The 15735-nt window shown below is 31.3% G+C and overlaps 1 protein-coding gene across 1 annotated transcript in view; it reads left to right on the plus strand.

The window, feature by feature from the left end:
- The first annotated feature begins 3 nt into the window (after positions 1-3).
- LOC139523868 (uncharacterized) overlaps positions 4-15735 on the plus strand; it is a 30854-nt gene continuing 15122 nt past the window's right edge. The window contains exons 1-9 of the mRNA XM_071318232.1: positions 4-151; positions 7200-7285; positions 7915-8043; positions 8613-8720; positions 9393-9470; positions 12769-12855; positions 14158-14241; positions 14904-14996; positions 15439-15552. Of these exons, the coding sequence (XP_071174333.1) occupies positions 7202-7285; positions 7915-8043; positions 8613-8720; positions 9393-9470; positions 12769-12855; positions 14158-14241; positions 14904-14996; positions 15439-15552 (777 nt within the window). The 5' untranslated portion in view covers positions 4-151; positions 7200-7201. The remainder of the gene's footprint in view (positions 152-7199; positions 7286-7914; positions 8044-8612; positions 8721-9392; positions 9471-12768; positions 12856-14157; positions 14242-14903; positions 14997-15438; positions 15553-15735) is intronic.

The raw sequence follows: 15735 nt of genomic DNA on the forward strand, positions 1-15735 counted from the left end.
GTCACGGTCAAATAAATGTTTTCAAGAATCGGAACTACGAATCGAAAATTAAGCGTCTATGTGACAAAAAATTATCTCCCTTGGTTGCTGATGCTGACAGATGCCCGATGATGTTGAATTTTAAAAATCTCTGGTTTTAAGCTGATTAAAAGTAATTATCAATACATTGTATGAGTAAGGTGATATTAATTACACAAGACTAAGTCCTTAAAAATGATTATTTAGGGCTAATTATTGTCTTTTATTGATTTTTGCATAATTAATACCCGTGGGCATTATTGGAAATTAGCAAAACCATACATGTAGATGTAACACTTCTTTTCGATTAAGACATTTCTCACAACGAATTATTAATGATTGGAATAACCTACCAGTTGAAGTTATTTCATCAAAAACTGTGGAAGCCTTTAAAATTAGTATAGACCGTCATTGGGAGTCATTCATGTATCAGTTAAGAAATTGATGAGGACACAAATAGTTTTCTATATAACTTTTTAATTGTGTGAAATATTGCACCAAATCATGCAGGATTGATGATTGTATCAGTTTTGAAAGTGTACCAAAATAGGGTGGGCTAAAAAGGATAGGATCCTTCCATATGAGCCCCACAACGATCTTACAGGTACATGTATCTTACATCTTACAGGTAACACTATACATGTATCCTCGTGTATTGTATTTTCGACCTACTAGCATATTTTTCCGAATTTCCCTGTTATATGTTTGAACATAGACATACCTAATATTTTGAGAGTATATTATGCTAGTATACTTGTGCATAAAATAATTGTATCAGAAATTTATTTCAATCTTTAATTTATTTTTAGCTCAACCTGCCGAAAGGTCCAAGTGAGCTTTTCCCATCACTTTGCGTCAGGCGTCCGTCGGCGTCCGTCGTCGTTAACTTTTACAAAAATCTTCTCCTCTGAAACTACTGGGCCAAATTAAACCAAACTTGGCCACACTCATCATTGGGGTATCTAGTTCAAAAAATGTGTGGCGTGACCCCGCCAACCAACCAAGATGGCCGCCACAGCTAAAAATAGAACATAGGGGTAAAATGCAGTTTTTGGCTTATAACTCTAAAACCAAAGCATTTAGAGCAAATCTGACATGGGATATAAATGTTTATCAGGTCAAGATCTATCTGCCCTGAAATTTTCAGATGAATCGGTCAACCTGTTGTTGGGTTGCTGCCCCTGAATTGGTAATTGTGAGGAAATTTTGCTGTTTTTGGTTATTATCTTGAATATTATTATAGATAGAGATAAACTGTAAACAGCAATAATGTTCAGCAAAGTTAGATTTACAAATAATTCAACATGACCGAAATGGTCAGTTGACCCCTTTAGGAGTTATTACCCTTTATAGTCAATTTTTAACCATTTTTCATAAATCTAAGTAATCTTTTACAAAAATATTCTCCTCTGAAACTACTGGGCCAAATTGAACCAAACTTGGCCACAATCATCATTGGGGTATCTAGTTTAAAAAATGTGTGGCGTGACCTGGTCAACCAACCAAGATGGCCGCCACGGCTAAAAATGGAACATAGGGGTAAAATGCAGTTTTTGGCTTATACATGTAACTCAAAAACCAAAGCATTAAGAGGAAATCTGACAGGAGTAAAAATGTTTATCAGGTCAAGATCTATCTGCCCTGAAATTTTCAGATGAATCGGTCAACCCGTTGTTGGGTTGCTGCCCCTGAATTGGTAATTTTGAGGAAATTTTGCTGTTTTTGGTTATTATCTTGAATATTATTATAGATAGAGATAAACTGTAAACAGCAATAATGTTCAGCAAAGTTAGATTTACAAATAAGTCAACATGACCGAAATGGTCAGTTGACCCCTTTAGGAGTTATTGACCTTTATAGTCAATTTTTAACCATTTTTCGTAAATCTTAGTTATCTTTTACAAAAATCTTCTCCTCTGAAACTACTGGGCCAAATTAATCCAAACTTGGCCACAATCATCTTTTGGATATCTAGTTTAAAAAATGTGTGGTGTGACCCGGCCAACCAACCAAGATGGCCGCCACGGCTAAAAATAAAACATAGGGGTAAAATGCAGTTTTTGGCTTATAACTCTGAAACCAAAACATTTAGAGGAAATATGACAAGAAGTTAAATTGTTAATCAAGTCAATATATATCTGCCCTGAAATATTTAAATGAATTGGACAACCGGTTGTTGGGTTGCTGCCCTCCAATTGGTAATTTTTAAAGAAATTTTGCCGTTTTTAGCTCACCTGGCCCGAAGGGCCAAGTGAGCTTTTCCCATCACTTGGCGTCCGGCGTCGTCGTCGTCCGTCGTCGTTAACTTTTACAAAAATCTTCTCCTCTGAAACTACTGGGCCAAATTAAACCAAACTTGGCCACAATCATCATTGGGGTATCTAGTTTAAAAAATGTGTGGCGTGACCCGGCCAACCAACCAAGATGGCCGCCATGGCTAAAAATAGAACATAGGGGTAAAATGCAGTTTTTGGCTTATTACTCAAAAACCAAAGCATTTAGAGCAAATCTGACATGGGGTAAAATTGTTTATCAGGTCTAGATCTATCTGCCCTCAAATTTTCAGATGAATCCGACAACCCGTTATTGGGTTGCTGCCCCTGAACTGGTAATTTTAGGGAATTTTTGCTGTTTTGGGCTATTATCTTGAATATTATTATAGATAGAGATAAACTGTAAACAGCAATAATGTTCAGCAAAGTAAGATTTACAAATAAGTCAACATAACCAAAATGGTCAGTTGACCCCTTTAGGAGTTATTGACCTTTATAGTCAATTTTTAACCATTTTTCGTAAATCTTAGTTATCTTTTACAAAAATCTTCTCCTCTGAAACTACTGGGCCAAATTAATCCAAACTTGGCCACAATCATCTTTTGGATATCTAGTTTAAAAAATGTGTGGCGTGACCCGGCCAACCAACCAAGATGGCCGCCATGGCTAAAAATAGAACATAGGGGTAAATTGCAGTTTTTGGCTTATAACTCAAAAACCAAAGCATTTAGAGCAAATCTGACATGAAGTTAAAGTGTTTATCAGGTCAAGATCTATCTGTCCTGAAATTTTCAGATGAATCGGACAACCTGTTGTTGGGTTGCTGCCCCTGAATTGGTAATTTTAAGGAAATTTTGCTGTTTTTGGTTATTATCTTGAATATTATTATAGATAGAGATAAACTGTAAACAGCAATTATGTTCAGCAAAGTAAGATTTACAAATAAGTCAGATGACCAAAATGGTCAGTTGACCCCTGAAGGAGTTATTGCCCTTTATAGTCAATTTTTAACCATTTTTTCGTAAATCTTAGTTATCTTTTACAAAAGTCTTCTTCTCTGAAACTACTGGGCCAAATTAAACTAAACTTGGCCATAATCATCATTGGGGTAACTTGTTTAAAAAATGTGTGGCGTGACCTGGCCAATCAACCAAAATGGCTGCCACGGCTAATAATAGAACATAGGGGTAAAATGCAGTTTTTGGCTTATAACTCAAAAACAGAAGCATTAAGAGAAAATCTGACAGGGTTTAATTGTTTATTAGGTCAAGATCTATCTGCCCTGATGTTTTCACATGGATCGGACAACCCGTTGTTAGGTTACTATCCTGAATTGGTAATTTTAAGGAAATTTTGCCGTTTTTTGTTATTATCTTGAATATTATTATAGATAGAGATAAACTGTAACAGCAATAACGTTCAGCAAAATAAGATCTACAAATAAGTTTACATGACCAAAATAGTCAATTGACCCCTTAAGGAGTTATTGCCCTTTATAGTTAATTTTTAACATTTTTCATAAATTTTTGTACATTTTTAGAAAATATTTTCCGCTGTAATTACTGGGCCAAGTTCATTATAGATAGAGATAATTGTAGCAACAAGAATGCTCAGTAAAGTAAGATCTACAAACACATCACTATCACCAAAACACAATTATGTCATGAATTTATCTGTGTCCATTGTTTAATATGCACAAGACCAAGGTGAGCGACACAGGCTCTTTAGAGCCTCTAGTTGGTTATTATCTTGAATACTATTATAGATAGCGATAAACTGTAAACAGCAATAATGTTCAGCAAAGTAAGATCTACAAATAAGTCAACATGACCTAAATGGTCAATTGACCCCTTAAGGAGTTATTGCCCTTTATAGTCAATTTTTAACAATTTTCATTAATTTGGAAAATTTATGTAAATTTTTACCAAATATTTTTCTCTGTTACTAATGGGCACAGTTCATTATAGATATAATTGTAAGAAGCAAGAACGTTCAGTAAAGTAAGAACTTCAAACACATCACCATCACCAAAATACAATTTTGTCATGAATCCATTTGTGTCCTTTGTTTAATATGCACATAGACCAAGGTGAGCGACACAGGCTCTTTAGAGCCTCTAGTTTCATTTGTGTTCATTAGATCAATTGCACCTTTGTTGACACAAACAAGCGTCTTGTGTTTTCGACCTATCTGAAAAACGGTTCAAAATTCGGAAAGGCAATTACTACTCGTACAAGGCCATCAACTTTTTTTACATTTTACAAATTAAATGTTATTAAAAATGACAAAAAAATCACTATCATTTGAAACAAACTCTATATAGGTAATACCCTACCTACATCATTGGTTTCATGATTGAAGACTGAACAATAAATACTCCAAACCAAATCTATGAAATTGCTATGTGTTACATATTTGGTTTTTTTTCTTCATTTTTATACATAAATAAGGCCGTTAGTTTTCTCGTTTGAATTGTTTTACATTGTCTTATGGGGGCCTTTTATAGCTGACTGTGCGGTATGGGCTTTGCTCATTGTTGAAGGCCGAACAGTGACCTATAGTTGTTAATGTCTGTGTCATTTTGGTCTTTTGTGGATAGTTGTCTCATTGGCAATCATACCACATCTTCTTTTTTATATTAAGTAAATTAAAAGAATTCTAAGGATAATTTCTGGTAAAAATGTAACTGTTATATGGAGATGTTGGTCCTGTTCTCATGGTTGTTAGAAGTTTTATTTGTGATCTTGTTTTTATTGTAAAGAAACAAATTATAAATAGCTGAATATTATATACAGACTATATAATTTACTATTTTAAAAGTAAATGTATTTTAGCTGTAAGTTTGGATAAATTTCATCAAAATTAAATAAGATAAAAGAAAAAATACATTGCTGATGTATAATTGGCTTGCAAGTCAATTATTCAACTCGTTTCAATCTTTATTCTTGCAACCTTTTAATTTGACCTTTAGTAGGGATGGGTTGCATTGGTTCACAGGGGTGTGCAAATGCTAAGCCTGAATCGCTTAGACTCGTACATGTATTTGAACAACTGGACAAGTAAACTTTTAGATCTACAATGTAGTTTGCCTGTGGACCAGTAAATAAACACACTTGCAGTGACTGGACAATTAAAATTCAATTTAAATTAAATAAATATAGAATTATTTTCAAAATGAAGTATTGGTACTACTTTGTAATGATTGTTTTTTTAAACTTGGGGGTCATTAATTGGGTTTTATCGGTTATCTACAAATGAAGCAGAAGTCAGTTATTGTTATTTCTTATGATTGATCAGTGTTATTGAGATGGATAAATGCCATCAAATTAAGACAAAAAGAATGAAAATAACATTCGGAATGAATGAAACAAGGAAATAATAAGGAAAATGCAAGAGGAGAAAGAAAGGGAATACGCAAATGTCATGGCTTACAAATTTCACCATGCTCTCTAGTGAAGAAACCTTTGAAAATAATCCTTATACGGGACGTATCATGGTAATTTTGGTATACCGTTGACCGTCTGTCTGTCCGTCCATTGGACATTAACTCAAAAACTATTTAACCAATATGTATGAAACTTTGGTGAATTGTTTATATCTATTGACATGAGCTACCTTTCGGTTTATTTATAAATTTCAGATGTACAATTTTGGAGTTGTGGGGTTTTATTCTTTAAAAAAAGGGGATTTTCCAGTTTTCAGACAAAAACTCAAAAACAGTTTCACCAATTTGCTAGGAACTTTGGTAAATTGTTTATTTCTATTGACATGAGCTACCTTTTAATTTTAATAAATTTTTAGAATATACGTTTGTGATTTACGGGGTTTTATTCATTACAAAAAGGGAGATTTTCCAGTTTTTTACACAAAAACTTAAAATGCTTTCAAATTTTATGAAACTTTAGTAAATTGTTTACATCTATTGATGTAGGCTCCTTTTGATTTTTATAAATTTTTGATTTTAAGTTTCTGAGTTATAAGATTTATTCATAAAAAAATAGTGATTTTAAGTTTCTGAGTTATAAGATTTATTCATAAAAAAATAGTGATTTTAAGTTTCTGAGTTATAAGATTTATTCATAAAAAAAATAGTGATTTTCAAGTTTTTGGACAATATCCTTAAAGTGCTAAGAGCAGTTTTAATTAAACTTTGATGATTAATTAACATCTTTTAAGAAAACCTCCCTTTAGTTATAAATAAATTTCTGATATAACATTGAGAAGTTATTGAACTGTATTGAAAAAGTGACTGGCTTATCATGGGCTCATAGCACAGCTGTTTATGTGACAACAACTCAAAAATGCTTCCAGCAATTCTCATGAAACTTTGGTGAATTGTTTATATCTATTTATGTAAGTTCTGTTTAGAATTTTATAAATTTTAGATTTATATTTCCGAGTTATGAGCTTTTATTCATTAAAAAAAGGGGGATTTTCCAGTTTTGGACAATAACTCAAAAAATGCTTTCAGCAATTCTCATGAAACTTTGCTGAATTGTTTATGTATCTATTGATGTAAGCTCCCTTTTGATTTTCATAAACTTCAAATATGACATTGAGAAGTAATTGAACTTTATTCTTTGAAAATGTGACAGTTTTCACATACTATATTTTAATACACTTTATCAGTATTTATTTCAATAGCCACAAAAGTAAGTCAGATAGTTTCTTCAAATAATTTCTTCTAGATAAGTAACTGCATCAACAATAATCCAACATAGACAATAAATCTCTATCATAATATCATAAACCTAAAAAGCAGGCTGAATATTTATTGTAAAGTGACCAAATCTACTAAAAACCATTAGAGCTTTCATGTTTAGATAACTCTTTGTGTCCATTTATCTCATTTAGTTGCTAAAGCTATTACTCTATTTATTCTAATTAGCATTTATTTTATTTCTATAGATATGGATTTTGTGCAAGCCATTGAGAATTTAGACTCACAATTGCTTTGCAAACTGTTTGTGGAAGAAAAAAATGTTTTGTCAAAAGTAAGTAAAAGGAACTATACATGTACATGATGTATAAAAGTAAGATACTAAATGAATTGTTTCTTTTCAATTGGTCAACTTGAGATTCATATTTTTTTGTGGGAACCAAATTTTAGAAGTGAGGAATACTTCCTCTATTGTGGATTTTTTATTTCATAATTCTCACAAAGTCTCAACATAAGCCAGCTTTGATTGGTATTTTTTTAACACTTAAATTCATAGTTCACATGCAACCAAGAAATCTGTCAAAGTTAGAACCTATCAATGATTTAGAATTTACTGTACATGTATGTTTTCCACATCATATGGAATAAAAAAAAATCAATTCAGAAGTTCCATATGTTAAAAAAAATCACTTATGTCCAAAACAAGTTTCCTAGTCTGACTTTGAGTCACAGTATAAACATATACAGAATTTTATTGAAATGTTGTTTGACGGCCAATGAGACAAGGGTCCACCAGAGACTGCAAAAATTCAAATGAGAGTCTATATGGCCTGATTTTTGAAAAAAAGCAATAAAAAGGAGGTTGCCTGATTAAACAAGTTTGTGAGTGCTGAACCTTTCCCCTAACTCAATAGAGCGATGAAACAGCAGAATATAAAAAAAGAATTCACTTTTTATTTACAGGTCAGCAACTGTAACTTGTACCATCACCTTACCGATACCTTTAACAGTAAACCTAAAGTTCAACAAGATGGAGCTCAGCTAGTTTACATTTTAAGTAATTATGGAATAGATATTAACAAACAAGATGAGGTAAATATTTCTATTTGATCGCAGTACATATGTAATTGCTGCTTATTTGAGAATCTAGTACATGGTAAAAGGGTTTGATTAGGCCAATTTTAAATATTTTTTTATTCTGACCTGAACATTTCAAATAACAAAGATTTTGTTAACTTCATGCTATTTAACGATTTGGACATATTTAGGCAACCTATTATCATTATTATCCACAACCTTTCTAACTTTGGATGATTAAAAGCTTGATATAGAGTATGAGCAGTTTCTATTTAGAAATTTATATTTAAAACTAAGTACATTTACCTGTATATGTTGGTCTTTTTTTTTTTTAACTTACATGGATGATAGAGCCATGTGAGCTTTTCTAATCACTTGGCGTCTGTCTTAGTAAACTTTTGCCAAAAATTTCTTCTCTTCTGAAACTTATATATTAGCCAAATTTGACCAAATGGCCACAATCATCATTAGGGTAGCTAATGTTAAAAAATGTGTCTGATGAATGTTGAAACATGCATGTAATGTTATTATATTAATATGTTAAAGGTTTTATACTTATGTATAAATATATATATGTTTTATAGGATGGCAGTACAGCTTTCCACCAATATCTGTACGATGCTGACTTTGTACACCCTGATGTCGTAGAATCATTCCTTAGATGTAATGCTGATGTATTTGTTAGAAACAAGGTTAGTTGACAAGAATTGTTAACAATTTTACTGAGTTTATAAAGACCATACATGTACAATTTATGCAGATGCACTTGGTAACTTGATACCTAATCTTTTACACATAGGAAAAATTAAATGCAGGGCTTTCAAAAGTAGCCAGTGGAAATCTGCCACTTGTAGAACTTGAGTACATGGACTTTCTTTTAAAAGAAAATCCTTTATCTTAACAAATTCTTCTGAATTGTACTGCTTTTAAACTATTGTCTTTCAGTACTCTAATTCACCAATAGCTTTTCAGTATGCAATGACCTTAACAACAAGACCCAGGGGTCACCACACTAGGTGAAGTGAGCAGCATCTGGCCCTAGGATACCTGACTTCACTCTGAAGAAGCTTTAAAGAGAAGTTTGTCGCCATTGATTTTCAGTAAAACTTTGTCATTCAAGTTAATAAAACATAATCAACTTTTTTTAGATTTATGAATATAACCCCATTATATGCATGTTGGGATTTGTTATTAATTTTCACATCATATCCTTTCAAAATGTAAATATAAACCACTGGTATTGTAAAGGCAAATTTATTTTGCTGATGAGATGGTAAGTAGGCATTCACATTTTGATTTAAGCATTCACATTTTGATTAAAGCATTCACATTTTAATTTAAAGTCTTTATCATATTGTTTATAGGAAGGCAGAAGTATAGTTGACAAACTGCGACAAAATAGCTTACCAAAGAACATCACAGATTTGTGCTTAAGATATATGGTAAATAGTTTAAATATATTTGTTGTTTTGTCAACGTATATTTGTTCCGCCTAACAGAAGTTCTACTGGAAACTTTGTTATAAACAATGTCATAATATCTGTTCCTATCGGAACAAATATTCTATACCATTTATCCGTTATGAACATTTACTGTAATATCTATAATTGTATAAATAAACCAATTTTTCAAGACGTTTCGGCCATTGGCCTTCTTTAGTTATTTATTTTTCCTCTCAACTACATGGCTGACATTTTGTTTTCCCTCATTATAAGTAAATTTCTTTGAAAGAAATACTTTAGTTTCAATTATTATTCATTATATTTAATTATCAATGATTTAAGAGTAACATTGACAAAATTAACAACCACCTTCTGAAAGAATGTGCTTTTATATTTGAAAAGGAGTTAGTTTAATGTTAAGAGAAAGTTTTTGTTCCAGTTGAAATACTATTCCAGAATACTTTTTCCATTTGGAACTTATATTATGAAGGAACTTCTATTCCGTGACAGTTTTACTTATAATGAGGGAAATAACTTATGAAGTTGAATAAAAAAATCCAATTTTGTTCTGTAATAATTACATATAACATGTGTTTCTATGTAAAACTTTTTACTTACAAATTTCTTTGAAAGAAATACTTTAGTTTCAACTATTATTCATTATATTTAATTACCAATGATTTAAGACATTGACAAAATTAACAACCACCTTCTGAAAGAATGTGCTTTTATATTTGAAAAGAAGCTAGTTTAATGTTAAAAGAAAGTTTTTATACGACCGCAAAAATTTTAATTTTTTGGTCGTATATTGCTATCACGTTGGCGTCGTCGTCTGCGTCGTGTAAAAGTGAATAGAAATCAATAAAATTTTAACACAAGGTTTATGACCACAAAAGGAAGGTTGGGATTGATTTTGGGAGTTTTGGTCCCAACATTTTAGGAATTAGGGGCCAAAAAGGGCCCAAATAAGCATTTTCTTGGTTTTCGCACTATAACTTTAGTTAAAGTGAATAGAAATCTATGAAATTTTGACACAAGGTTTATGACCACAAAAGGAAGGTTGGGATTGATTTTGGGAATTTTGGTTCCAACAGTTTAGGAATTAAGGGCCAAAAAAGGGCCCAAATAAGCATTATCCTTGGTTTTCGCACAATAACTTTAGTATAAGTAAATAGAAATCTATGAAATTTAAACACAAGGTTTATGACCATAAAAGGAAGGTTGGGTTTGATTTTGGGAGTTTTGGTCCTAACAGTTTAGGAATAAGGGGCCCAAAGGGTCCAAAATTGAACTTGGTGTGATTTCATCTAAAATTGAATAATTGGGGTTCTTTGATATGCCGAATCTAACTATATATGTAGATTCTTAATTTTTGGTCCCCGTTTCAAATTGGTCTACATTAAGGTCCAAAGGGTCCAAAATTAAACTTTAGTTTGATTTTAACTAAAATTGAATCCTTGGGGTTCTTTGATATGCTGAATTTAAAAATGTACTTAGATTTTTAATTATTGGCCTAGTTTTCAAGTTGGTCCAAATGGGGGTCCAAAATTAAACTTTGTTTGATTTCATCAAAAATTGAATAAATGGGTTCTTTGATATGCCAAATCTAACTGTGTATGTAGATTCTTAATTTTTGGTCCAGTTTTCGAATTGGTCTACACTAAAGTCCAAAGGGTCCAAAATTAAACTAAGTTTGATTTCAACAAAAATTAAATTCTTGGGCTTATTTGATATGCTTTATCTAAATATGTACTTTGATTTTTGATTATGGGCCTAGTTTTCAAGTTGGTCCAAATCAGGATTCCATATCAAGTATTGTGCAATAGCAAGAAATTTTCAATTGCACAGTATTGCACAATAGCAAGAAATATCTAATTGCACAATATTGTGCAATAGCAATTAATTTTCAATTGGAGTTATCTTTCTTTGTATAGAATAGTAGTTGATACTATATGTTGGAAATTTGCCAGACATGACTATGATGTCATTTTCTATTTTTATTTGCCAATAACTTTATGTAAATAACTTCATTGGAAATTTGCCAATATAAAATGTTGCTGATGAAGCTTTTTTTCCTTATCTTATCTAAAATGTTTTTAGATAGTGTATGTTGGACATTTGCCAGACATGACTATGATGTCATTTTCTATTTTTATTTGCCAATAACTTTATGTAAATAACTTCATTGGAAATTTGCCAATATAAAATGTTGCTGATGAAGCTTTTTTTCCTTATCTTATCTAAAATGTTTTTAGATAGTGTATGTTGGACATTTGCCAGACATGACTATGATGTCATTTTCTATTTTTATTTGCCAATAACTTTATGTAAATAACTTCATTGGAAATTTGCCAATATAAAATGTTTCTGATGAAGTTTTTTTTATTGTTTTATACAATAAACAATGTATATTCACTTTTACTACCAACCAATCTTTACCATTCAGTGATAACAAGCACTTTATTTTACATTTTAATATTTTATGATGTATTTAAAAGAGTAGTTATTGTTGCAAACTCCATTAGAAATTTGAATTGATATCAGTTTTGGAAAAAGGGAAACAGGGATGTGAAAAAAAAGGTGGGGGGGGGGGTTTAAATTTTTTGCATTTCAGATTTCATAAATAAAAAGAAAATTTCTTAAAACATTTTTTTGAGAGGATTAATATTCAACAGCATAGTGAATTGCTCAAAGGCAAAAAAAACCTTTTAAGTTCATTAGACCACATTCATTCTGTGTCAGAAACCTATGCTGTGTCAACTATTTAATTTTAGATTTAAAAAGTTTGAAGAAGAAATCTTTAATTGATTTGTAAAATCTTGACATTTGTTTTGTGTAAAAAAAAAACATGTATTGTCAAAAATTTGATCACAATCCAAATTCAGAGCTGTATCATGCTTGCATGTTTTGTCCATACTTGCCCCAACTGTTCAGGGTTCGACCTCTGCGGTCGTATAAAGCTGCACCCTGCGGAGCACCTGGTTGTAAAATAGTTTACTTGTAAATTGAAGACTATTTTGTTTCTTTATTTGTGGCCTGAAATCTGATTGTTCTTATTATGCTAACTGCAGTGTAATGGTAGTATGTATTTGTTTTCTGTAATTTTACTGCTCTTAAGAGTGTTTAAAGAAGTGGGGCTTGTAGTGTGGATAAAAGTGACATAGATGTGGGCTGTATTTGTTTTAAAGTTGCGTTCAATAGGAGAAAAATGATTAATGATTAATAAGCTATTTGAAATTGTATACCATAGGAATATTTAGTTAAACATTATTTTATATATACTAATTTTAAATTTTAGCCAGGTTTATGGAATGCTGTTGAAACAGATGATATCAGTACAGTAAGGAAGTTAGTCAATCAGTGGTGTAAAGTAGATATTTATAAGGTAAATAAGTTTTCTATTTATGTAGTAAGTATGAAAACTGTCAAGAGTTTGATGGACTAGAATACATATTATATTAGATTAAAAAAAAATCAGATCAAACAATTAAAATATAAAAAAAATGTTCATGCTTTGCTTACCAGATCTAACAACACATCATTCTACTTTCTGTTCTGGTAATTATTGCCTCAAACAATAATTTTTCTGCTTTCAAGTTTTTTAAAGAATGTGCCATTACAACAAATTCCAGCGGTTCAAAAAAGATCTTTATAACAGAAAGTAAAAAGATGTCATTATACTTTTTAGAAATAACAATCATTCATTTTCATAATAAACTTTTGTTAATGCAAATCAAAATGAAGGTTGTCCCGTTTGATGGATAACTGATTTGGATTTTTAGTGACTGTAATTATTTGATTATAGAACTAAAAATAAGCAGCTTTGGTATGATTGCCAATGAGACAACTATCCACCTTACACAAAATTATTTTGATCTAAGCAACTACCGGTATAGGACACTGTTCAGCCCTAAAAAAGTTAGAAAACAGTAAAGAAACTAAAAAAAACCAACATTATTATAAAAAAAAATATGACAGACTCTCTGTCGCTCGTGGCCAACCCATGGTAAAATCAGTATAAATTCATTAATTATTTCCTCAACAACCACTGAATTACAGGCTCCTGACATTGGACAGTAACATAGAATATATTGTGGGGTTAAACTTCAACAAGTTAGGGAGAGCTCAACCCTCTCCTTGCCTATTATAATGGTATACAAACACAACATAAGAACACACAATAAAAATCAGTGTGAAAGGGCTTATCAAATTGGCACTAGGAACACAAGAAGCCTAACAAAAAGATAAAAACAGACACTATCAAAGAGTACTGAGAATTACTTAAAGCTAGTTCAAAGGCAATTCCAACTAATGAATAACCATGTATTCACAGACTTTTCAATTTCAATTATTACATGTAAGTGTAAATCTAAACAGTCTTAGAATTAGCATGGCATTGTCCAAAGCCAAAATATAACTATATACAAAATAGGGTTTTAACTAAATTTCATAGTTCTCTGATCACTATAAAGTAGGTAGTTTTACATGATTTTCAAATAGAAGCGTAATACACATGTTCATCATGATGTTTTAAAATAAATGCCTGGAAAGGATTTTGATCATTTAACGCATAATTGGGATACCTTGTAGTTAAAGAATAGCATGGTGTCTATGGATGTAATTTCTTGTTTCTTAATGTAATGACACACTGACAACTGATAAAAGGACCATATATTTTTATGTTTAGGAAGGGAAAAGTTTACTTCAGTTGGCTTTGGATAAAGGAACAGAAGATGTCATCAGAATTATAAGTGGCATCAAAGTATCTGTGGTAATATTTTCATTTCTGTGAAGATTTTTTATTTAATCTTTTTATGTAATATTGTTTGTTCATTTACCTCTTATGCTCTGAAGATTTATGTATATTGTGCAAAATTATTTAGGACACACAAAAAGAAGAACAAGTAAGATGGTAATTGGAGACCAGATATCATATATTTTTTATCAAGAAGTAAGAAATAAAATAGTTACATTGATGATGCATGTATATATTTTTTTTTTATTCATCATTTTTTCATTACTACAGAAATCAAAACAAATTTTCTTGTGTAGTTTTGATATCTTGAGTGTAATTTTTAGATTTTAGTATAAAATTGTCTGCAATATTCATACAACTACTGCATGCCGTTGGTCTATAAATGAGGGGGTAGGACCTTTTGCGGGACATCAGGATGTGGAGTTTTTAAGCTCAGGATTTAGAGATTGGTCCTTTCGGGATCTGGGAATTCTTTTTTCGAATCTTGGGATGTCGGGATTTTTTAAGTTCAGGACCTCAGGATTTCATGTTTTTTAGCCAAGGATTTCAGGATTAGGACCCCTCCAACCCCCCTCATAAATAAATTTATAAAAAAAAACCAACCTGTAAATATAAAAAAGAAGAAAATTTTACTATAAGGTGATTAATATTTTAAGAATATGTATATATTATTGTAGGCACTTGCTCATGGTGTACTGGCAGGAGATCTTCAATATGTAAAAAGAATGACAGCTGGTCAAGAAAAATATAATGTCAACTTTAGAAATATGGTAAACATCCATTTTAAAGAAAAAAAATGTATCTACCATGGACACTTCTTGGCCCTGTTTGTTTCCCCCTTATCCATTATGCTTTGCTACTTCACTATTATCATTGATTATATTCTAGCTCCAAATACAATAAATGTATGTAATTTTTTCATCATTCAGTCATAGAATTGTTTTTAGATTTTGAATCTGTCCTTGTATTTTTACTTTTACCGGTAGTCTTTTAAAAAGTGTTTGCCATTGTTTGTCAGTTTGTTCTTGACTCATGAGTTTGAAATTTTGGCCTCCATTTACTTGCTTTGTTATGTTTGAAATTTTGGCCTCCATTTACTTGCTTTGTTATGTTTGAAATTTTGGCCTCCATTTACTTGCTTTGTTATGTTTGAAATTTATCAAACACAAGTTCAGACATATAACTTTAATATTTATACAATAATTTTACTAGGGAGACAGGAATGCTACACCTCTTTACTATGCAGCATGTCAGAATTTCACAGATTTGATAACCTTCCTGCCAACGCTGGGAGCCAGGACTGATCTGTGTATGACATACAGAGAGGTAAGTGAATTAGTATTAACTTTAGTCTTTGATAGATGTTATCCACCATTTGTTGTCCTGCCCAAAACACTTATTCCACCTATTGTGTATATCCATTGATTTGAAACATTATTGTCCCAATGATGTCACACACAAATATAGATCACGGCATTTGGGAAACAACAGTGTGTAATTCCTTTCATC

This window comes from Mytilus edulis, chromosome 5, assembly GCF_963676685.1.
Source record: "Mytilus edulis chromosome 5, xbMytEdul2.2, whole genome shotgun sequence".
Classification (NCBI taxonomy): Eukaryota; Metazoa; Mollusca; class Bivalvia; order Mytilida; family Mytilidae; genus Mytilus; species Mytilus edulis.